At 50.7% G+C, this 24415-nt stretch overlaps 2 protein-coding genes, 1 long non-coding RNA gene and 1 pseudogene across 3 annotated transcripts; 1 reads left to right on the top strand and 3 right to left on the bottom strand.

The window, feature by feature from the left end:
- Nucleotides 1-41: 41 nt before the first annotated feature.
- LOC117194094 lies at nucleotides 42-11086 on the top strand (annotated as a pseudogene).
- Nucleotides 318-1692, bottom strand: LOC117194101. The gene is made up of 3 exons (XR_004474745.1): nucleotides 1516-1692; nucleotides 1025-1302; nucleotides 318-954 (listed from the first exon to the last, which is right to left on the bottom strand). It is a non-coding gene; the product is annotated as an uncharacterized LOC117194101 (long non-coding RNA).
- A 169-nt stretch (nucleotides 11087-11255) lies between the features above and the next one.
- Nucleotides 11256-12390, bottom strand: LOC117193597 (solute carrier organic anion transporter family member 2B1-like). Its single transcript, XM_033398333.1, has 2 exons — nucleotides 11794-12390; nucleotides 11256-11725 (listed from the first exon to the last, which is right to left on the bottom strand). Exons 1-2 carry the CDS (start codon nucleotides 11834-11836, stop codon nucleotides 11340-11342), a joined length of 429 nt encoding a protein of 142 aa, XP_033254224.1. The 5' UTR covers nucleotides 11837-12390; the 3' UTR covers nucleotides 11256-11339.
- Nucleotides 12391-19392: 7002 nt separating this feature from the next.
- Nucleotides 19393-22795, bottom strand: LOC117193670 (solute carrier organic anion transporter family member 74D-like). The gene is made up of 7 exons (XM_033398406.1): nucleotides 22254-22795; nucleotides 21968-22194; nucleotides 21577-21909; nucleotides 20317-21188; nucleotides 20128-20259; nucleotides 19748-20067; nucleotides 19393-19677 (listed from the first exon to the last, which is right to left on the bottom strand). The coding sequence occupies exons 1-7, from the start codon at nucleotides 22592-22594 to the stop codon at nucleotides 19503-19505; spliced, it is 2400 nt and encodes a 799-aa protein (XP_033254297.1). The 5' UTR covers nucleotides 22595-22795; the 3' UTR covers nucleotides 19393-19502.
- Nucleotides 22796-24415: the final 1620 nt, after the last annotated feature.

Below are 24415 nucleotides of genomic sequence, written 5' to 3'. Positions count from 1 at the left end.
ATACTTAGTCGATAGCTGCAGTGGCAGTGCTGCAAAACGCTTGGATCGAATCGAAAGAAGAAGGAAACAAAGAAACAAAAAATGTTCTCCGAAAAAGCTGTGTTTTAATCGAAAAACAAAAACAACGCTGTCGCTCCGTTTATGCCTGTGTGTGTGCGACGTGTGTTCTATTAATATAAAAATGAATTTAAACTGCAACTAAGACACCTTGAATGCAACGGTGCAGCGAGCACTGCATATGCGAGAGTGTGTCAGTGAGGGCCAGTGTGTCTGCGCGTGTGTGTGTATACATGTGGATAAACGAAAATAAAACTTCCCGTGCCGTGCCTTGTATTGCTCTTCTCTACGTTCTGGTTGCCACCCCGCAAAGCTTGGTCCGAGAATTGCATCGTAACACCAAATCTTCCACTTCCACCACCGCCTATAGCGGTGGCAGCGGCAGCACCAATAACTACCCTCTAGTACCAGGCCACTAGTTCCGCACTGGTGCCGCACTAGCTACCATTCTCACCTCCCTGGTTCCAGATCGATTACCCGCAATGTATTTCAGCGGAGAATTTAACACATGCATGTCCTAGGGCGGAACCACTCCCGCTCGATTACCCTTCGATTACCCGTAGCTAGTTGCTCAGGAGTTACCGAACTAGTTACCAGTAGAAAGCCAGCAACTAGTTCCCCACTCGACTACCCTTCGATTACTTGTAGCTAGCTCTGACCTAGTTACCAGTAACTAGTTCCGAACTGACTATTGGTAGTAGTCAATCTGGCAGTCTGGAATAATACAAAAATAAAAACACAATGTCTTTCATTATAACGAATAATTTTTAATTATATGATGTTTAGCCTACTCCTGGTTTTTGGCAAGACACTTCTTCTTAAACACCCTTTTCTTCATCCTTTGCATTGCCTTCCGCACAGTGTTTTCGGGGGGCTCATCGCCAGGCGGAATACATTCTGTAATTAATATTTGTTTTAATTTATATGAAAAATTTTTAAATTTCTAGAAGTGTAAATGGTATTTTACCTAGCAAAGCTGCAAAAAATTCTTTGTGGGTCCTAAGGGCCTTCTTCCCTTGGACCCCATCGACGTTATAGGCTAGAACAATTTCCTCACTCAAAATAAAGTTTAAGCCGCTCAAAACGCCAGCTGGCTGGAGAATCGATTTCATTGCTGTTATCTGTTATCTTTCCTGCACAACGCTAACTTTGCAATGTTAGCTTCCCTTTCACTCTTACGGAGTCTACGCAAATGCCTTTTGCTCATCATTTTATTTGAAATATATAATATATATTTGCACGTACCTGTTTATATTAATTTAATTTATTTATTAATTCTTTTCCACTTTTTTAATAAATGTTTACACAAAAGACTCTTCCAGCGATTAGATGTTGTACAGAAGTGAACAAAATCAACGCATAAAGCAAACGAGGAAAACAAATGCATTTTGTTTGTGTAAATTCTTGTCTCTTTCATTCCACGAGCGCAACTACAGTAAAATATCACGATTAACTTACCATTTCGGTGCTTATTGCATGTCGTGGCTCTGTAAAAACTAGCTGAGTGGGCACTGTAACTCCACGGAATTGCGGTTATTTGCCGCCTTCAAAAACAAACCGAAGGCGGCTTCGTTTTTCGGTTCTTTTTCGACTGGTCCGCGTTCGCTTCCCGCGTAACTAGTTGCAGAACTAGTACATTGTAACGCTCGTAGACCTGGTCCGCGTTCGCTTCCCGCGTAACTAGTTGCGTAGCTAGTTGCGCGGTAAACAGCGCAGAACTAGTTCGAGAGGGGTCAATTGACCCCTTTGGTTCTACAGGGTACTAACACCACCCTTTACAACTGTTACAAAAGAAACCCCGCAACCCCCGTTAAAAACAGCCTTGTAATCTCTCGCATACAGGCAGAACGTAAGTCACACACACAGACGCAATTCCATCTAGCCCCTGGGATGGACATGGACTCGGACATGGAAATGGAATTGGAATCGGACAACGATGGCGAGTACGAAGATGACTATGATTATTACAATACAGGTGAGTCGCACGTCCTTCACTCCTCGTCTAAACCCTCCTCCCTTCATGACAATAATCTGCAATCGATTTAACTGAAGCTGAATCAATGTACAATATATGCGTATAATGTATCTGCAGATACACATGTGTTCAAAAATCGGTGTGTGTGTGTGTCTGTGTGTGTGTGTGTGTGTATGTGCTGTTGTGCGGCTAAGTGGCTATGCGGGTTGGTTATTCACCTTTTTGGGAAGGCCTAGGCCTAAGAATTTGCATTTAACCTTCTCAGTGCTGGTGGGCCAGCACTTGACATTCGCCTTCGCCAGGTCCGCACCCAGCCCCATAGCCACCACTGCACAACCACTATCCTAATGTTCGTTTCGTTACGTTCCGCTTGGCTCTGCGGCCATGAAGTCGAAATTATGAAATTGAACTTGAAACGAATACTCGTACACACTGGCGAACGTACAAACGGTCGTACGTAAGTAGTTCGATTGCCCTTGCCCCCCTCTGAGGTTTGTTGTTGGCTTCATTATTGCCCAGTCTTCCTCTTGCGCTCTTCTTGTAGGCGCCAGGTTTAGACTCTCTTTCTCTCTCTCTGCCTAAGTCTGTCTCACACACACACTCGCAGCAAGCACTCGAACTCTCAGGTGCGTGCTCAAGTACATTGTTGCATTCTGCTTTGTGCCTCCCTTCCGGCGACTCCGGTCTCTTCTATGCTTTTTGACCTGTCTCCTGCGGCAGTGGCTTGCGTCGTGGTTACGATCTGGCAAAATTTGATAAGCCTCACCGGCATTCGTAGTTTTTCAAGTTTTATTTTAAATAAACTAAGATCATACTCCAAATGAAGACAATTGGTCAAATTGCCAGTTGAATCGTCCCACCGTAGAATGTAGGGTGTTCTCAGGGCAATGTCATCTGTTATTCCATTCACATCCCTGTACATTTTTGTACATTTAAGGGTTGATATCACTAGATACCCCAGGGGGAAGGTTAGGTTAGGTTAAGGCGGTAGCCGGGAGGGGGGGGCTAAGAGCCTCCCGCCCCCAAGCTCACTTGGACCTATAAAAGGTCCGTTGTGTTGCCGCATGGGCATGTGCCCCTTCGCGTTGCCCGAACCGTGAGAGCATACTACTGCAGGTTAAGGGCAGTCCCATCCGGTGGCTTGGATGTATTTGGACAAGGTCCCTGGTTTGATTACGGACAGGTCCGAAATGTCCGTGAGGAAAGCGGCCCCGAGAATTCGAAGACGACGATTTCCAAGGGCTGGGCAGTGGCAGAAGAAGTGGGGGACCGATTCCTCCTCCTCCTCGTCGCGACAACTCCTGCAGAAGTCGTTATGAGGGATTGACGACTGTCAATCTAGAGGCGTGAGTGCCGATCTGCCAGTGTCCCGTAATGGCTCTAGTAACTGCAGAGCACTGTGCTCTGCTGAGTTTATACAGCTCTGCTGAGCGCTTCTTCGATCGATATGGCCATATCAATCTTGAGACTTTACAGGAAACGGTTTGCTGCCATCTCCTATTGGCATTTTGCTCGAACAATTCGTGCGTTAGGAGCCTGCACGTAGCCAAGGGCATCGCTACTTGCTCCCTCTCCGGTAGGAGAGGAATCGTAGTACCCTGCCTGGCTAGCTCGTCGGCGGCGTCATTCCCCTCGATGTCCCTGTGGCCGGGGACCCATATAAGGAAGAGATCTAACTGCTCTGCGATCTCGTGCAGAGACCTGCGGCAGTCATTTACAGTCGCTGAGTTCGACGATATTGAGCCTAGAGCTTTGATAGCTGCTTGGCTGTCCGAGAAGACGCACACTAAGTGCGTATCTAGAAGTAATTTGGAGACGATCGAAATGGCCTCCTTGATGGCTTCAACCTCCGCTTGGAACACACTACAGTGATCCGGGAGCCTGAAGCAATGACTGATGTTAAGCTCGCTGCAGTAGACTCCGCCTCCCACGCGGCCGTCTAGCTTTGAGCCATCAGTGTAGAAGTGGACCGCATTTGCAGGTCCTGGTTCGCCCATCTCCCAGTCCTCCCTAGATGGGATTGATACCTGGAAGGGCGTCGAGAGGTGATCACTGGGGATACAGTAATCTGTCCTCTCTAGTAATAGCGGGAGTCTCATCAGGATTCCCGAGTGCCCAACCGCGGATGCTTTCCACAGTCTGGCTTCTCTCATTCTGAGGGCGGAAAGTGTTGCCACCTTCTTTCCCATGAGATCCACAGGGAGGAGGTCCAGCACAGTATCCAGGGCTTCCCCTGGAGTAGTGCGTAGCCCGCCAGTTATGCATAGCTCTGCCATGCGTTGAACTCTGCTGAGTTTATTGAGGCATGTCCTTCTGTCCAAGGCTGGCCACCATACCACCACTCCATAGAGCATGATTGGTCGTATGATGGCGGTGTAGAGCCACCGAACTATATAAGGGGTTATTCCCCATTTTAGTCCGATGGCTTTCCTGCAAGTATAGAGGGCCACTGTGGCCTTCTTTACTCTATCCTCTATGCTCAATTTCCAATCGAGCTTTCTATCGAGGATTAGGCCAAGATACTTGGCGTTGTTGCTGAAGACTAGCGTTTCCCCACATAGTCTTGGGGGAATCAGTACCGGAACTTTGTACTTCCTAGTGAAAAGCACCAGTTCCGTTTTAGACGGGTTGACGCCTAACCCGCATTTGTCTGCCCATTTCGACATTTTCGTGAGAGTACTTGTCATGCACTCACACAATGTCTGCGGAAATTTTCCGGAGAATGCTATGGCAACATCGTCCGCGTACGCCACCACACGGCAGCCACCCCCCTCTATCTCCCGCAGCAGTGTGTTCACTGCCACGTTCCATAGGAGGGGCGAGAGGACTCCGCCCTGCGGTGTGCCTCTGCTGACAAATCTGGTACACGTTGACGTCCCCAGTGATGCCTCAACCGTCCTGCATTGTGTACAACGCCCAGATCCGTCAGTGCGCCCGTGATGGCGGTCGGAAGGATGTTGTTAAAGGCGCCTTCTATGTCGAGGAAGGCTACTAGGGTGTACTCCTTAAAATTAAGGGATGCTTCGATGATCGATGTGATCGAGTGTAGGGCCGTTTCGGTGGATCTTCCCTTCCGATAGGCATGCTGGGAGTCTGAGATCAGACTGGACGGAATGCACGCCGTTAGATGCAGCCCCAGGAGCCGCTCCATCGCCTTTAGAAGAAAAGACGATAGACTTATGGGTCTGAAATCCTTTGGGGCAGTGTGCGAGGGCTTGCCTGCCTTGGGTATGAATACGACTTTGGTCTGAAGCCAGGTGTCAGGAATGCACCCGTGGAGAAGATTCCCTCGTAAATTATTTTGAGCCAGTTAATGGCTTTATGTCCCGCGTGAATCAGTTGGGCAGGGAAAATGCCGTCTGGCCCCGCGGACTTGTAGGGTTTAAAGCTTCTGATCGCCCAGGAAATGTTCTCCTGGCTTAGCAGTCCCAAGATGGCATTTGAGGCGACAGAAGGAGGCGCGAGGTAGTTGGGTCTGTTTTCATCGCAGCCAGGGAAGTGGGTATTTAGGAGAAGATTTAGCGACTCCTCGCTGGACGTAGTCCACGACTGGTCGGTGTTCTTCAAGTAGCCCAGGGTGGGTGTTGTCTTCGAGAGAACTCTGCGCAAGCGTGAGGCTTCTGAGTTACTCTCGATTTCGCTGCAGAACTTACGCCAGGAGGTGCGTTTGGCTTTTCTAAGTTCTTTGTTGTAGGTTGACAGACTGGCCTTGTATTCGGCCCAGTTTTGCTCAACGTTTTCAGCCTTAGCTTTATTGAAGAGTCTCCGGGAGGCTTTCCGGAGTTCACCCAGTTTCGGATTCCACCATTCAGGGTTCTTCCGGCCTCTGTTCTTGCCAGAGGGGCATGCTTTGTCGAGCGCCTTATTGCAGGCGTCGGTAAAGATCTTAAGAAGACGAGTCGTGGCCTCCGTGGAGAACTCCTCCTCAGATGGGGGCTCAGGGAGAACACGACAGAGGTAATCAGAGTACCGAGTCCAGTTTGTCCGCCTGATGTTTCGGAATCGGACTGGCTTCGGTACTGAGAAGGAGAAGACAGTTTCCACGTACCTGTGGTCCGAGAAGGAGTGCTCTTCCAGGACCCTCCAGGATACAATGTTACGCTGTATCTCATGAGAGGCAAGCGTGAGGTCCAGGACCTCCTTGCGGTTTTTAATGATAAAGGTGGGATCACTACCCCGGTTTAGTAAGACCATCTGAGTGGTCAGTAAGTAACTGAAAAGGTACTCACCCCTTTCGTTTGTGTCAGTGCTTCCCCACTGACAGTGATGTGCATTGGCATCGCACCCCACAATTAGGCCGATGTCCTTGGCCGAGCAGTCTGCGATTAGAGCCCGGAGAGGCGCGTGTGGAGAGGGGTCTGGTTGTTCATGCCCCATGTATGCGGAGCAGATCCTCAGTGAGCGCTCCTGGCCTTCGAGGCTCACTGCGGTGTGGTCTTCATTGCTGAAATTTGGAAGCAAAAATAGGTGCAACTCTCTTTTTGCAAGAATGCAGGTACGAATTTTACCTGCGGTTTCAGCTACATATAGCTTGTAGTCAGAAGTCCTCAGACCGGAGACCCTGTTTCCGAGGATCCAGGGCTCCTGAATGAGGACTATGTCGGCTCCACCCTTGGCCAGGTGGAGCAGTAGAGCAGCGCATGCTGCCTTACAATGGTGGAGGTTTATCTGCAGGAGCGTCAACGACATTCCTGAGGCTCGCCTCCACCATTGTTACTTCTAGATCGCTGTCAGGGGACTCCGGCTCCTCCCCGACAACGATGTGGCTGAGACCTCTGGCTAGGTCGCTCTCGTCGAACGCGTAGTCGTCCAAGATATCGTCCGACATCATGGACGCCGCATCCGACGCCGGGTTGTCTTCCTCGCACGAGGCCCCCTCTTTTGGGATCTCCGGCAGCTCCGGGTCTGGCTCGACCTCCGCTTGCCTGCCCTTGCGATCGGACTTGTAAGTGGATATGGTGACCTTCTTGTAGCCATAATCCACTACACCGTCCGACTTTGCGAGGAGATCAATGGATTCCTCATTTAGGACGAGGATAATCTGGCGCCTCTGCCCTTGGATATCCTCCACCTTTGCCACCTTCCAATCGGCTGTAGGAAGGTGGGGGTTGCAGACCTGCAGTAACCTGAGGATCTTCTCAGGCTCTGCAGGCTTAGCCGAGACCCACGCTCTGGCTCTCGGGCGACTAGGGACATCTTCCCACTTCACGGCCTCCAGTTTCGCCCCTGGATAGACCTCTTTTAGGGCCGCCACCGCCTTCATGTAAAGAGCCGCAGAGCGAGCGTCTTGGCAGGCGATGGCTTTCACCTTGCCTTGATGCCACCCTGCGTCCTCACACTTTGGCGGTGGTCCGCCGTTCTCCTCCAGTTCCAGTAGGAACCGGTCCTGGAGCTCGTTCTCCACCAGGTGCCACTTATCGCGAGGGACATGGCCGTCCTCGGCGCCCCTGTCCAGGACACCGATCAGGGTCCTGCCCCTCGCCACCTCAGCGAACGACCGGTTCGTGAGGTGGGTCTTCACCCGCTTGGCTTGCTGGGCTTGGCCTGGCTGATTTGCGGGGTCCTCCGCTGAGCGTTGCCGCTTGTTGGCGGCCTTGGCTGCGCCCTTTCCGGCTTTGGCTGGCTGGAACAGTGGAAGGATTGAGCAGGCCCACAGCCTCTGCTCCTTTCCTTCGGCTGACGCCTTGAAGTTCGGGTCTTCGTTGGACAGGATGAAAGCCGCTCGTCTCCTGTCCTGGTACGACGGCTTTCCACCCCGTGGTGCAGAGACGCTGCCCGCCGGGGCTCCCATGGGTTCTTCGGTCCCGGTGCGCTTACCAGCCGCGATTACGCTCTGCTTGGCAGCCGCCCCGGTATCCGCTTCGCCCTTGGAGCCACCCGACTTGGAAGGACCCGATTGGCTTTTCGGGCCCCCCTCGCTGCGGCTGCTGCCTGAAGACGGTGGACCGACTCAGTCTCCTTCCCCGTCTTCTTTGGACCCGGGTTCCCAGGCGCTGGTGCAGAGGGATTGGCTTGTCCCTCCGGTACTTTAAGAGGAGTACCGAGCTCCTTTGCGGTGTTTTTATTTGGTATTTTTGATATGTTTGGCATTTTTGTTCCCACGAGTAGGCGGGAAGAGGTTGGTCACCCGAGGCATAGCCCGCTTGCCCCGGGAAGCCTGATTTAAACTGGAGGTCGGCAGGTATCCAGAGTGCGCATATTAGCGACCGGGCACCCCCCCGGCCATGCATCCCTCGGCATATAACAGTGTCACCTTGGATTGGGGTAATTTCACTGAGAGTTTTCTTCTCTCCGCCCGACTACCATTCGCCAGCATCCTAGCAGAGACATGACCGTGCTAGGACCTGTTTCCAGCCGCCCTCACGGGGAGAGTATAGTCGCACTTCCACCGGTGTGCACAGGTACGGCGGGTGACGGTTCGCTCGCAACCCTCTGTGTCCTAGGGGGGGTGTGAGACGCAGACCGCACCGGGTATTACTAACCGGAGCGGCTGCGCCTCAGTTCCGAGTTCACAGTTGTGCGAGCCGACCCGTCATCCGTTTGTCCCCCTGTAGCACCCGATGGCTGACGGCTGACCCCAGGGGGAAAACAAAAACTGATTTACTAACCAATCTCCCTCCCCTTTGCAGGCGAAGACTGTGATGTGGAGCGCTTGGACCCGAATCGAGCCGATCCCGAGTATTTTGAGTACGAGTGCCTGACCGTGGAGGATATTGAGAAGCTGCTCAACGAGCGGGTGGAGAAGCTGAACACGATACTGCAGATAACGCCCTCGCTGGCCAAGGTGCTGCTGCTGGAGCACCAGTGGGACAATCTGGTGGTGGTGGAGAAGTACCGACAAGATGCGAACGCCCTGCTGGTGACGGCGCGCATCAAGCCGCCCACTGTGGTGACTGATGCCGCCTCAACCAGTGCGGCGGCGGCTGAGGCCAGTGCCCAGCTTGTGAAGCTGGGCAGCAGCGGGTACAAGACGTCCTCGTCGGTGGTCAGTATTGCCAACTCGAATGTCCCCCAATACCGGAGTCAGATGTGTCTCGTATGCGCCAGCTCGCAGTTGGGTGACAAGTTCTACAGCCTGGCATGTGACCACTCTTTCTGTAAGGACTGCTGGACCACTTTTTCGAGACGCAGATATTCCAGGGCATTTCCACGCAAATTGGCTGCATGGCCCAGAAGTGTAATGTGCGGGTGCCAGAGGACCTGGTCCTGACCTTGGTTAATCGGCCCGTCATGAGGGACAAGTATCAGCAGTTCGCGTTCAAGGACTATGTCAAATCTCTTCCAGAGTTCAGGTTTTGCCCGGGACCCAACAGCCAGATCATTGTGCAATCATCGGAGATCTCCGCCAAACGTGCCATCTGCAAGGAGTGCCACACGGGCTTCTGCTTCAAGTGTGGGATGGACTATCATGCGCCAACAGACTGCCAGGTCATCAAGAAGTGGCTGACCAAGTGCGCTGACGACAGCGAGACGGCCAACTACATTAGTGCCCACACCAAAGACTGCCCCAAGTGTCACATCTGCATCGAGAAGAACGGCGGCTGCAATCACATGCAGTGCTTCAACTGCAAGCACGACTTCTGCTGGATGTGCCTGGGGGATTGGAAGTCGCACGGATCCGAGTACTACGAGTGTTCGCGCTACAAGGACAACCCCAATATTGCCAACGAATCGGTGCACGTGCAGGCCCGGGAGGCCCTCAAGAAGTACCTCCACTATTACGAGCGCTGGGAGAACCACTCCAAGTCGATGAAGCTCGAGCAGCAGACGATCGACCGGCTGCGCCAGCGCATCAACTCCAAGGTGATGAACGGCAGCGGCACCTGGATCGACTGGCAGTATCTGTTCAATGCAGCGGCACTGCTGGCCAAGTGCCGATACACACTACAGTACACTTACCCGTATGCATACTATATGGAGGGCAGCTCCCGGAAGAATCTCTTCGAATACCAGCAGGTAAGTGTTTGCAAGCCATTTCCAGAAGCTTAAAATTCTACTACTGATTTGATTTGTGTTTCAGGCGCAACTGGAGGCTGAAATCGAGAACCTGTCCTGGAAAATAGAGCGCGCTGAGACAACGGACCTGGGTGATCTCGAGAACCAAATGGATATTGCTGAGAAGCGTCGCACCACCCTACTCAAAGACTTCTTTCCCGTGGATGCAAAAACGGCATAGGCGGAACCAAACGCTTCCAAAACCACCAGAAGCTTGTCCAGTTTAGCACAACCCGAACTACATTTGATCCACTTGGCAAGCCACACGACAGTATAAGAGACGCTTATTTAATTATAATAATACACAAATACATTATATACATACATCCATATATTCATATAGCGGTAGCAAAACGATGTGTAGCAAATTTTTTAACTAATTGAATATTCACGTGCATATAGACTAAAGGACTTAGCATAGAACATAGTCGACTACTTGAAGTATAAATATTATTGTTGTGACATTCGAAATCACTCAAAACGATCGATCGGTGTAACTGCAATACGATAGTAGCCATAGCTATTTCAGTAAATATAACTAAAACAATAGAAAGAAAAAAGAAACGAAAAACAAAACCAGGCTCATTTTTGTGGCCGTGTTCCAACAGTTTTCCAAAAACTATCCCAAGCGACCCTATAATATGCATAAACAATTCTAAATATGTAGCATAACAAGTCAAGCAATTCTCTCTCAGACACGACACGCATAGAGAAAAGACCTCAACTCAATCGGTTAGATTTCTAAGTTTTAAATATCGTATTAACAAATTGGCCGAACGGCATCAACAATATCAAAGTATTTGTAATCGGTAACTCGTAAATCTTAACTAGCCACAGCACATCCATCGAATCGAATGCAAAAAGTCTTCAAACTAAAAAAGATGTATGCAAAACGAAAGTTTGATACTCGAACAAATGAGGTACTTTCACGTTCGTTTCTTTTATATTCTGTGCTCGATTAACGTATTAAGCTCAATTATAAATTAAAGTCTAGGATTACGCTATGTATTTATGCTTGTGCGACTGAATTTGAATTAAATTTACACTAGATATATCATATATCATATCATATAAATCGATTTAGTACAAGTGCTATACGGTTCTGCTTGTAGCAAGAGCTTTGCACTAAAAGCTGATAGACAGCTTTTATTAGCGAGTCTTTTGTCCGAAAAAGCTTTATCTCAAAAGACATCTCAGCTTTTATTTGCATTCTCATTCAAGCTTTAATTATTTTCACTTGACTTTCACTCAAGAGTTTGGTTATTTCGCTCAAGTTTATTTCAGTTAAACGAATTCATTAGCTTCATTCCATTCAATTTTTTTTGTGCCACATGTAATATTCCGTGCTAGCCCCCAAAATTAAGTTAATGTTGTACACCTTGTTGACCGCCAGTCGTTTTAACGTTCGGACCATGTCTTTAAAAGACCGCTCTCCCAGTTGAGATTCCACCCAGGTGCCGGCCTTTATACGCCTGGCTCTGGCACTGGGCATCTCCTTGGGAAACATGCCGACAAAGAACGCTGAGATCAAGAGGATTGCGGTCAGTAGAATCCATCCCAACCACCATGCCCCTAGCCAGCGAGGATCCTTATTGGTAATCAGCGGCTCCTTGAAAGGATCAATGTATAGGCGAAGACACACCGGGGCTAAAGAGTATCCGATGGCCGGTCCTAGCATTCGCAGGAAAGCCGACCAACCTGTCAAAAGCAGCAGCAGATTTATAATTGCGTATTGGCTTCCATTGGTTCACCTTCTGAGCACTTACTTATCATAGCTGGGGTCTTCGACTTCTTAGAGTTGTCATCCATGTAGGACAGGCCCAAAGTATAGAACAAGGTGCATCCAATGCCACAGACAAACTGCGCCAAAAAGAACAGAATGAATCTGATCTCTCAGCTTTATTTTACGTGGCGGTTCCTCAGGGAGGGATTTCAACCACGGCGTCTAATGTTTATTTGCAGCTTAGCCTCGATTAGTGCGATATATATACATATATCACGCCATCACGCACCACCGCTACATACGCAGGAACCTGGTACTATGCGCCAGTTAGCGCCCGTAAAGAGAAGCTATAGCTATGTACATAGCGACTCTTCCGGTACCAATTGAAAGTATCCTGGTCGGGCATACAATCCCCCTTGGTGTGGGGCGAGGTGTATCTAACACGTCTTCCGATCTATGGGTCTCGGCACCCGGTTGAGAGCGCAACTCCACGAGGAGCCTAGCGGCTCTCCCCGCGTAACGTTTGGGTATCAACCACAGCCACCACGATACTCCCACTAGGGGGCCGACCTCAATGTGCAGCCTTGGAACTGCACAACCCGTGGTACCGATCTTAAGGACTCAGCTCGATCCTCCCTTTTAGCCCCGACCGGCCTGGATAGGGAATCCACCCAGCCCGTGCGCCGCTTGCGCGTTCAGCAGCTGCTGTCGCCTGGAGAACGCCAGTCCGGCGAACCCGTCGAGAGTCCGCATTCTCTCCTGAGAAGCCGTCACATCGGAGAAGGTCCAGTCGCCATCCGTGTACTGCACTCCAAGTCCATCGAGGTCTCGCAAGTCTGCATAAAGGGGACAAGCACATAGGAAGTGCTGCCAATCCTCGCGTTCTGCGCCGCATAGACATGCTGGCGTGTCGCTAAGGCTTCTTCCATGCAAAAATGCATTGAGCGATCCGTTGCCCGTCAGCAGGAACCCAGCGCGCAGCGTGAAGCCAAACCTTCGTTCGCTGTAAACGAAGCCTGCGTTCGGGATGAAGCGGTGCGTCACCCGACCTGGGGAGTCACCATCATCCCATCTGCGTTGCCACTCGCACAACAGGCCTTCGTCTAGTCGCGCCATCTTCTGCTTCCAGCTAAGATTTGCCAAATCTTCGCCGTACAGCCAATCGCTCTCCTCCAGCGGGTAGTCACGCTTTAGTTTGAAGCTGATTGCCAGGCGTCTGGCAACCAGATCAAACGGGGGGGCTCCAGCTAGTACTTGCAGCGCCATGGTGGACACTGTTCGGCATACCGGTAGGCATCCAATCAGGATGATCCTTTGGCACGCAAGCAGATGCCTCCTGGCAACCACTTGCGTCGTCGTCACGACAGACCAAACCGAGGCACCAAATAGTGCGCAGGGCACCATGAGTCCGGCATATATTGTTCGCTTTGCGCGGGGACTGAGTCCCCAGTCAACCCGCAGTACGCGCGACAATGCCCCTACGACTCCGGTCAGCTTATCACGCAAGCCCGTGATGTGCGGGAGAAAACTCAACCGCTCGCCGACCGTGATGCCCAGGTACCGATACTTGCGCTTATATGGCAGGCTTGCTCCAGCAAACCGTACCACTGGCGGCCGTCTAAGTATGCCTTTGAGCAGCATGATCGCCGTCTTGCTAGTTGAAACGGCAACGCCGACTTCAACTCCCCAAGCGCCTACGATGGACATTAACTCACCTCCTTTTTGTTCGAGCTCTGATCGGGCATTCCCTTCGATGAGGAGGAGCAAGTCGTCAGCATACGCGCTGAGCGCACCAAGGGGCTCTAAGCGCTGGAGCAACACGTCCATTAAGATGTTCCATATAAATGGACCACTTATGGACCCCTGCGGGCAACCTCGTGTCACCGGAACAGTGGCTACTCCATGCCTACTGACGATGCTCGCACTCCGGCCGGAGAAGAAACTTCGCCACAAGCTTGCTTCTCGGCATCCCAGCTCAAGGAGGCGGCGTAGTGCAGCATTCCACTCGACGTTGTCGAAGGCTCCCTTGAAGTCCACGAAGACTCCGAGCACGTATTTCGACCGGCTGGCCGAAACAGTACTCACGACGTGTTTCCAAGCATCCTCCACACAACGTCCTTGGCGAAAGCCAAATTGCCATCTGCAGCCATCCGGAATGGTGTCCTTCAGACGATTCACCATGATGCCCTCAAGCACTTTGCCCAGCACTGGCAACAGACAGATACCCCGATATGAGGTTGGATCGGTCCGGTCCTTATCGGGTCCCTTCAAAAGTGGAACCACCCTAGGATGCTTCCATTCCGTTGGGAAATACCCTGTCTCCAGGCAGCGGGAATACATCGCTGTCATGTGCTGAGGGATGGCACGCCACAATGCCTTGCAAATGGCACCTGTGATGCCGTCCATGCCGGGAGAGCGTCTGCTCTTCAACCTGGCGACGCATGCATCAACCTCGAAAGCTTCGAGGGCCGGTGGAGCCTCGATCGGGATGGCAATGTGTGCATTCGACTCCGCAACAGGAAAGAAGTTGCGAAGGAGCACACCCGCACAGTCGTGCCATGTTGCGACCAGCCTACCATCCGTTCGAAGGCATCCAATCTCCGTGCTCTTTTTGCGGCCTCGGCAAATCCTGTAGACGTGCCCCCATGGATCATCTCTGTTCTCTCCCACGAAGCGTCGCCAGTTGTCTTCCTTCGATCTCAGGATGAGCTTCTTGTACTGCGCTGAGGAGATCCTCAACGCGAGCACAAGTTCCTCTGCTGCGTCGGTCTCGTGCCGACGAGCGTCCTGGAGCCTTCGCCTCAGTCTCCTGACCTCTCGGCGTTTGGAGTGTAGTTCGGCAGTCCACCAAACTACTTTTCTCGCGGCTCTCGGTGTGCTGCGTCCCAGCACTCTGTCGCACACACTGTGCACTACAGAGCGCAGTGCAGACACTTGGTTGTCCAACGGCGATTCGGCGGTGTCTTCCGGTAATTCGGCTGTCTCCCTTACCACTTCCTCCTCGAACAATCGCCAGCGCGCATTGGAAAGCTTCCAGGACGGCACAGGAGCAATGGGCTCAACTGCGTCGTTCGGGTCAGTCGTCACCACAACATGGATCATGTTGTGATCGCTGGTGTCCCATTCCTTCACTTCCCAATCGTATGTGGCCCACATAGTCGCAGCTTGGTTGACGATTGTCACATCGATGTCGCTTTGGCCTCTACGGTTATCGAATGTAAATACCCGACTGGCTTCATTGAGCACGCCGGCTCTCATCTCGGTTATCCACTCAGACAGCAGCTCACCCCGTGCATAGTTAGCTTGCCCCCGGTTGTGTCCGGAGAGCTTGCTAAACCACGCTGGGGATACTGCGTTCGCGTCGAGCCCAAAGATGACAGGAGTGCGGCTGCCCAGCAGCAGCACCGCATCTAAGTACCTGAGGTACGGCGCCAAGTCGGTGTCGAATTGGCAGTACACGGAGCATAGGAAGATTGAGCCGAATCTTCCCGTAACTCTGACGCATACTCCAAAATCCGTGGTAAGGGTCTCCATTGGCATGCAGATGGCGTCCGGTTCGTCGACGATGATAGCAGCTTTTCCTCGGCGGTCCTGGAATACTCGCATTCCAGAAGGAAGGCCGGTAATCCGCCCTGCTCCATCGACGTACGGCTCCTGGACCAGTGCGAACTGACGGCCAGAGCTGCGCATGATGGCTCCGAGTTCCATCACAGCCGCTCGGCCACGGCCACAATTAGCTTGGATGAAGCTAAACATTAATGTCTAGCTTGCACCCTCGCCAGTACCGCTGCGTAGATCGGGCACGCCGCTGACAGCATGGAATGTGCTGCAGGGTACCCCTTGAAGCGGCAGTTGCGGCAGTCCACGGGGTTGGGACACCGTGCAACGTTGTGGCCGTTCTGTCCACACCGGTGGCACACGTTCTCCTTAAGGCGACATTGCGACACCTTGTGGTCAAAGCCTGCACATCTGTGGCAGGCGTATGTTCGGACCAAGGAGCGGCAGCGGCATCTGAACCACTTTATGTACACGCATTCGTGCAACGCCTCCTGTGCCTTCGTGTCGACCTCTAGCGTCACGTTGATCGTGGCGCCGTCGGTGACCGACCAGGGTTTACTGCCCAGGTGAACCGACTTTTTAAATTCCGCGGCGGTCATGGTCTCCTCCAGGTTCTTCGCGAAGAGCTCCTCCATGAACTCTTCAGGTGTGATCGACGTGTCCACGTCATACACCACGACCTGAGGCTTGGTCTCCGGCCTCTTCTTGACCACCAGTCCTGCTTCGGCGAATTTGCTGCTGGCCACTACCTTCCTCAGTTCGCTCACTGAAGGGGTGCGAATAATCGCTCCTCCGCTCTTCAGCTCGCGAACCTCGTGAACGCGGACTCCAAGTGCCGGTACCACGGTCTTCTTTACACGCTCCACAAGCTCCTTGCTGGTCTCCTCCGGGTTCTTGCTCCTTATTAGAGCAGACCAGGTATCCCTAGGCCTTGGGATCGGTGCAGCGACGGCGCTCGGTGCGGGCAGGCCTGGGAAGGCTGTCGCATACGCAGCGGTTGTGACGGCGGTGGTGCCCGTGTGGGCAGCAGCAGCGGGTCTCGGTGGAGGCGGCATCCTTGCCCTCTCCTCCAGGCGCACCTTTTCTCCAGCCAGGGCCATGACCAACTCGTCGTACCGGTTGGTAGCGACGAGGATTCCTATGGAAGCCTCTGTCGGCATCAGCCCCTTCAGCACAGCCTCGTTCACCGCCATCCTGATCGCAGACATTTCCGCAATGATGGCCGAGTAGCCTGCCGCGACAATGCCAGTTGCCGGGCATGTGGCAGCGGCAGCGGTGGTGGCAGCGGTGGCAGCAGCGGTGGTGGCAGCGATGGTAGCAGCGGCGGCAGAGGTACTGGCAGCGGTGGTGGCAGCGGCAGCGGCGGCGCCAGAGGTGCCTGGAGCCTCCTCAAAGGGGAGCGATGGTGGCGGCGATCTCTCGGCAGGGATCGGCAGCTCTCCGGCTATCCCAATCCCAAGCCCGATCTTTTTGGCTCCCTTTTTGGCGGCTGAGGACTTCGGCCGACCCCGCCTGCGGGCGGGAACGCTCGACGACGAGCTCGCCCCTACACTAGCCAGGCTAGTGTCGCTGGCGCCAAAAAGAACAGCATAATAGGCATGAAGTCGCTGGGTTCCTGGTCCTCCTCACAACTGGGCTTCTCCTTCTGGCAAAGGGCTTCATCTCGCTTAGTGCCATTAAGAGTATGATCGATGGATTCCCCATACTCTCGTGTCAGCTTCAGGGCATCCTCGCCTGGTCCATAGATAAGCTGCGGGCAGAGCATGAGAAGGCAGAAAATCGCCAAAATAATAAGACCTGCATCCCATATCCGAAATCTTTGGTTAATAAAACTCTTTCCATTAAAGGATAAGGAATCATTTACCAAAACCAATCCAACGCGGTCGATGTCCTCGGCCGGCGTAGTAGGCCAGGAAGGCCGAGCAAAAAACTGTGCTTATATCATTTCCCTCCGAAATGATTCCGGTTATCTTAGTGGGTATTTTGTAACGCTTTTCCAGAGTGGTGAGTGTTCCGTTAAAGTACGAGAAGGCTATTGCTAGAAAGCAGCCAGCAATCCCGTAGAAAACCATGTATAGATTCTCACTAGCAAATCTGGTTCAGAGAATTAGTCGTAAGTGGGCCAAAACATTAGACATTTTAAGAGTGGAGGAGCACGAGTACCTTTGCAGGGTGGGACCTTTGAACCTCCAGAAACCACACGTAGTATCCGAATTTTCTTCCTGCTTCTCAGGCCCCCTTCTGTCTTTTAGGAACTCTGAGGTTTCGGTCTCTTCGCTGGCCATTTTGATCGCTCTCGTCGAACTAATCTTTTTCACTGAACCACAATTCAGACGCAGAGTGCCTGTGCGATTAAAAGATTCCAGATAGCAAAATTATAGTAGACAGCTTAAGTGGTAATAAAATTTTTGTTGGTCAGAATTTTACAATATACAATACGCTTGTCAACAACAAGTTTTTCCTCTCCTCAAACAGACTATAACAGACTATCAGTTGGCAGCTCTCATTCTAGCTAAAGACTGTAAAATTACTTAGATGTAACAAGGCGCAGACAAAAACGGTTCTGTGGTGGGTATCAACATAGAACGCCAAGATTGATATTGTTTGACTTCTGTCATACTCTTTTCAATTTTTACCGTATCATGACAAGAGTTTATATTCTTTGTTCTAGCCCGGTCGCGCTCTCTTTATTTTTATTGTTGTCTTAGCCAAAACTTACGGCGCTAACCTTATCGTACGGCTTATCGTACACCTGTTTGGATTCGAAAGCATCGGACCTTCCTCAAGTTAACATAGCTCCGTCTGCTGGAACAGTCGCTGCTGCAAATATTGAGGCTACTACAAATGTTGATAATTTTATCATTTATACAAAAGCAGGGCATCCGACAATAAGTAGTAAATGGAATTCGTGAATGTGTTCCACTGGGATGTTACATCCGACAATAACTAGTAAATGTAAACTTTTCGTTTAATTGGAGATGCAGAAGATTGTTCTTTCGCTGGCATATCTGTACATGTACATATGTGGGATTCTTATGGGAATTCTTTGACATCGTGTATACCCTTCTCACCATGTGAACTATTTGATTATAATTATACCCGATACTCAAAATGAGTATTGGGGTATATTAGATTTGTGGTAAAAGTGGATGTGTGTAACGTCCAGAAGGAATCGGTTCCGACCCCATAAAGTATATATATTCTTGATCAGCATCAATAGCCGAGTCGATTGAGCCCTGTCTGTCTGTCCGTCTGTCCGTCCGTCCGTCCGTCCGTCCGTCCCCTTCAGCACCTAGTTCTCAAAGACTATAAGAGCTAGAGCAACGATGTTTTGGATCCAGACTTCTGTGATATGTCACTGCTACAAAAATATTTTAAAACTTCGCCCCGCCCACTTCCGCCCCCGCAAAGGACGAAAATCTGGGGCATCCACAAATCTCAGAGACTATTAAGGCTAGAGTAACCAAATTTGGTATCCGCACTTCTGTTAGATCTCACTATAAAACGTATATCTCAGAATTTCGCCCCACCCCCTTCCGCCCCCACAAAAGACGAAAATCTGTTGCATCCACAATATTGCACATTCGAGAAAACTAAAAACGCAGAATCATAGATAATGACCATATCTATCAGATTGCTGAATCTGGATCAGATCGGATCATTTTTGTAGCCAAAAGCAAGAAATCAATTTTCAGTGGCTACGCAGCGCCCGACGTCACGCTCAGACTGATTTTCTGTCTCTCTCGCACGCACTCTTTGTCGTGTGGTTCAATATTAGCGGCGTCTGCCGCACGAGAGCCATACTGACTTAGTATCGGGTATAACTGTAGAGTTGCGGTGTCCGCAGCAACTCACAACGTTCCACCTCGTTTTAAAATAGGGACATTAGGGGAAATTGCAACATTTGGAAAGCAACTTTATTCCGTATATCACATGATATCACAGGACTCCTATAGTCTTTTGAGTTCCGGTTGTAATAAATAAACGTTAGAGGATATTAATTCCTACTTACATAGTTTCAGTTATTCTCATACTCACCATTAATTGAGTTGAATTTTAAAGAAATCATGGATCACCAGTTAAAATACGCTTTATTATTATTATACAGGGCTCTTTGGAGAAATCACACATTGATATAGACACCAAAAATATTCACTCATACAGCTTTTTCTTAAGAGTATTGTAAACTTAAACCTAGATCTCTGTATTCTTCTCGTTGTTGGCCTCCTCCTCGTGCTGGACAATCTGCATTTCGACCTCCTTGACCTCCTCGTCAAAGATTTTCAGGTCCTTGGCATAATACCAGACTCCCAGATCAAACACAGAACCGATGCCAATGAACACAGCAGCGGTAAAGTTCAGTGTGTACATGTAAAGACCATAGAATATTAGCCAGTTCAAGGGATTCCATTGCTTGAATGGAGGCTGAGTATCCTCATCTCATGGACAGCGGATCGTAAAGCCAGCAGTTGCCCTTGTTTGTGCAGGTCTTGCCCCAAACCAAGCACACGCGATCGAAGACCCAGCCAAAAAAGATGGGGCTGGGAATGAAGGCCAGCATCGAGCACATGGTCATACCGAGGCCCATGGCAGCCGTCTTATCCTTCTCGGGCACACAGCGCACGGATACCAGGAAATTTGATGCTCTGCCACTGGCTGCAATGAATTTTAGGCAACACATCACCGCCAGGAACGACACGAATTGCGTCCAGCAGTTGACGGGACAGGATCCGGGCATAGCTTGTCCGCTTGCCAGACTCTGAATGGGAGAGAACATTATTTAAACGCGCTTTTGAGACATCCATAAAAAGGTAGCTACCTCCAAATGGGAGAGACTCGAGGTGTCCAGTGTGGCATTCTCAAGGCTAAGGTCGAGGCTTGTAATCCGATTGAACTGAGCGGTGGAGTTGCCCCATTCATCACCAGGAATGCAGGAGCTATCGTAAAATATCTGTAAGGGTTGAACAGGTCTAATTTAGCTCGGTGCAAGAATGCATCCTCCACTTACCTTTCTGCCATCAGAGTTGATGTGTTGACCCTTGCAGCCTGCGTGACAGGCGGAGATGTATGTCATGTTATTCTCCCCGCAAACGGGCGAGTACTGAAAGTAGTCGCAGGAACAGGCCGAGTTCCAGGTGGATGCGTTGCCGCTAAGCGCACTGTCGTGGATGTTGAAAATCACTGAGCTCTCATTGCCGGGACATCCGATGAAGGCGTAGGCCAGGATGCCTGCCATCGTGAGAAAGCCACATATCACGTTCCAGGCAGCCATATAGCGGGCCCTGGGCTTATAGCGGGAGATGATAAAGCCAGAGAGCAGAACCCCAACGGCTGAGAATGCCAGGACCACGGTGCCAGTAACCATTGAGGATGTGGCCGCCGACTGCCTGTACTGAACCTCGATGTACTTCGGGGTGAAAATCCAGTACGGGGTGTAACCGACCAAGTAGAAGATGGTCGACAGTGTGTTGCACATGTACGTCTTCTTGGTGGTCAGGCGCCTGAAGGTCTTCAGCATGTCCTTGAACGAGGCTTTCGGCTCGACGGCGGACATCTGGTCTAATTCGGCGGTCAGTCTCTCCTTCTCCGAGGAATCCTTATTCTTCAGCGACAGTCTCTCCTTCTCGCGCCTCCGATTCTCCTCAACCTTGCGACGGGCCAACGCTCGCGGCATCTCCTGGGGAAACATCGACAGAAAAACTCCAGAGAAGGCAAGCAAGCCGCCCATGACCAGCCAGCCCAGCCACCAGGCTCCCTGCCAGCGAGGATCCTTGTTGTTGATCACCGGATGCAACTGGGGGGCGATGTACAGCCGCAGACAGAAGGAGGCCAGGGCATAGCCGATGGCGGGACCCAGCATGCGCAGGAAATACGAGAGACCTTGGGAGGAATTGAAAAATATTAATGATAGCCGAGAATTCATAAATGGTAAGGAGAAATATCCACAAATCAACATATATTTTATAAAAAATCTCATCGATCTACTTAGGATTGAGATTCTCTAGTTAATTATATAGACAGAAAGTCTTCCCAGTTGATCCCGAAAATTTAAGAAACAGATTTTTATTCAGCAGTCTAACGGTCATCCAGAACTACCAAGTAATTCGCACCACACCCCCGCGAAGTATTTTCCCCACTTATCTGAGAGCACACAATATATTATGGCAGGTGAGATACTGAGATACTGAGCTGATTACCGACTTGGCCTGCCTGAGGTTTTTATGGACTGGTGTCGACTCGGCTTAAACCGGTTTTTTGCTGTACTTACTCAGCAGCGCCGGAGTTTTGGACTTCTTCGTGTTGTCGTCCATGTAGGAGACACCGAGGGTATAGTACAGGGAACCGCCGATACCGGATATGAACTGGGCCACAAAGAGCAGCAGTTGGGGGGCAAAGTTTCCCTCGCCACCCTCGCACTCGGGGCCGCCGCCATTCAGGCGACAGAGCGTCTTCGAGCGCTGCTCCTCGATGGCCTCCATAGTTGCGTTCTCATCGGGCATGCCTCCGAACTCCGATGTAAGGGCCAGGGCGTCCTCGCCGGGGCCGTACAGGAAGTGTGGTGTGGTGGTCAGCACGCAGAACAGGACAATGGTGAGGAGACCTGGGGGAGTAGCCGATTGCTGTAATGGAATCGATAGAAATCGGAATGCTGCTCTTACCGAATCCTATCCAGCGAGGCCGATGTCCCTTGCCCGCATAGTATGCTAGGACGGATACCAGGGTCTGGCTGATGTCATTGCCCACCGAAATGATGCCGGTGTTCTTCGAGGGGATCTTGAAGCGCTTTTCGATGGTGGTGATCGTGCCATTGAAGTAGGCGTACGTCATTGAGAAGACGCACCCTACGATGCCGTAGAGGAGCACATACGCTGTCTGATTGGCAAATCTGATAAAAAAAGAGTATGAGCAGGGAATACCCCAAGGTGTGTACATAGATCCACCCACCGCTGATAGAACTGTCCCTTGAATATCCAGAAACCGCAGGTCACACTCTTCTCCAGCGGCGTCTCGTTCAGCAGTCGGTTGATCTCCTCGGTCATGACGCGGTCCTGCTCCGATTTCTGTTTCTTCTTCTTGGTTTTGGACGGCTTAGGAGTCGTCCTGGCCTCTTCGTCCTCGCCAACAGGCACTTTGACCTTGCTGTGATTCGTGCCGTTGTCCAGGAGCCTGGCCTCCACATCAGCCTCATCGTTCGCCCGGTCGCGTGGTGAATCTGTCGAGTTGCTCTCCAGCTCTTGCTCCTCCTCCTCCGGCTCGGCACTGTGGGGATTCTCGCCCTGCACCATCGTAATTAAATGGCTTTCGCTCGGCTGAGTCTTCACTGGGTCTCGATCTCGATTCCGATCTTGCTTGGCACATGGGCCGCTTCCGGTACTGCTTCTGGATACTGACACACACACTCATGCACACGTGCGCGCTGATCTTAACTGGATCTTCAGGCGGCTGGATCCGTGCGAATCCCACTCTCTGCTCAAAAAGCTGACGTCGTTTATCTCTTCTCCCGTAGCTGTCTATCACCAGATCTCGGAAGATGCCGCCGCTATGCCGCGTACAATATTGTCGAATAAAATATTATCTCAAACCGAGCTATCACTGCTCCATGGCTCTAGTCTTGGATAATTTTCGAGACATGAGCGCATCCACCGTCCTCCCCTTTCATTGCTGCTGCTCTGCTGGTGCTGGTGCTGGTGCTGCGGCTGCTGCGCCTGCTTCTGTTGATGCCTGAAAAATTTACAATTTGTTTGCGAGTTTCGTATTAAAAGTATAAAATAGATTGCCAAAGTCTGGAATAAGATCCGGATGAGACGGCGGGATTTTCAGTCACAGCGGGCGGGCGGCTGTGTACCCACTCCGTAGGAGAGCGCATTGATGAACACGTCAATCCTCTGCGCCACGCCTCTGGGGGAAAAGCCCAACCCCTGGAAGAGAGCTGGACAAACATTAGAGGTCGTTGATACTATTTTCGTATAATCATTGCTTAAAACTGCCTATGCTATCAATGGTAATGGCTTGTTATACCCGATACTCAAAATGAGTATTGGGGTATATTAGATTTGTGGTAAAAGTGGATGTGTGTAACGTCCAGAAGGAATCGTTTCCGACCCCATAAAGTATATATATTCTTGATCAGCATCAATAGCCGAGTCGATTGAGCCCTGTCTGTCTGTCCGTCTGTCCGTCCGTCCGTCCGTCCGTCCATCCGTCCGTCCGTCCGTCCGTCCCCTTCAGCGCCTAGTGCTCAAAGACTATAAGAGCTAGAGCAACGATGTTTTGGATCCAGACTTCTGTGATATGTCACTGCTAAAAAAATATTTCAAAACTTCGCCCCGCCCACTTCCGCCCCCACAAAGGACGAAAATCTGTGGCATCCACATTTTTAAAGATACGATAAAACCAAAAACGCAGAATCGGTGAGGATGACCATATCTTCTACAGTGCAAAATCTGAACCAGATCGTATAATGATTATAGCCAGAATCAAGAAAACAATTTCATTCTTTCTCGCTCTGTCTCTCTCTAACACACAGGTTTCATGGTCGGTTTTGTCAATTGCAAAATATGAGTTCAAGGATCTCAGAACCTATAAGAGCCAGAGCAACCAAATTTGGTATCCACACTCCTGTGATATCGGACCTTGACCGTTTTGTGTCCAAATTTCGCCACACCCCCTTCCGCCCCCGCAAAGGACGAAAATCTGGGGCATCCACAAATCTCAGAGACTATTAAGGCTAGAGTAACCAAATTTGGTATCCGCACTTCTGTTAGATCTCACTATAAAACGTATATCTCAGAATTTTGCCCCACCCCCTTCCGCCCCCACAAAAGACGAAAATCTGTTGCATCCACAATATTGCACATTCGAGAAAACTAAAAACGCAGAATCATAGATAATGACCATATCTATCAGATTGCTGAATCTGGATCAGATCGGATCATTTTTGTAGCCAAAAGCAAGAAATCAATTTTCAGTGGCTTTTTTTTTTTTTTTTTTTTCATGTGGAAAATTTGTATTTTATTGTAAACAAGTTTACTGCTACCTTTCGTGGCAACTTAATCTAGTTTTACATTTAAGGGGAAAAACAATTGATCACAGGAGATACATACTTA

Source organism: Drosophila miranda, assembly GCF_003369915.1.
Source record: "Drosophila miranda strain MSH22 chromosome Y unlocalized genomic scaffold, D.miranda_PacBio2.1 Contig_Y2_pilon, whole genome shotgun sequence".
Lineage (NCBI taxonomy): Eukaryota > Metazoa > Arthropoda > Insecta > Diptera > Drosophilidae > Drosophila > Drosophila miranda.
Note: the sequence above shows the minus strand (reverse complement) of the source record. Positions and strands in the feature narration are given on the sequence as shown.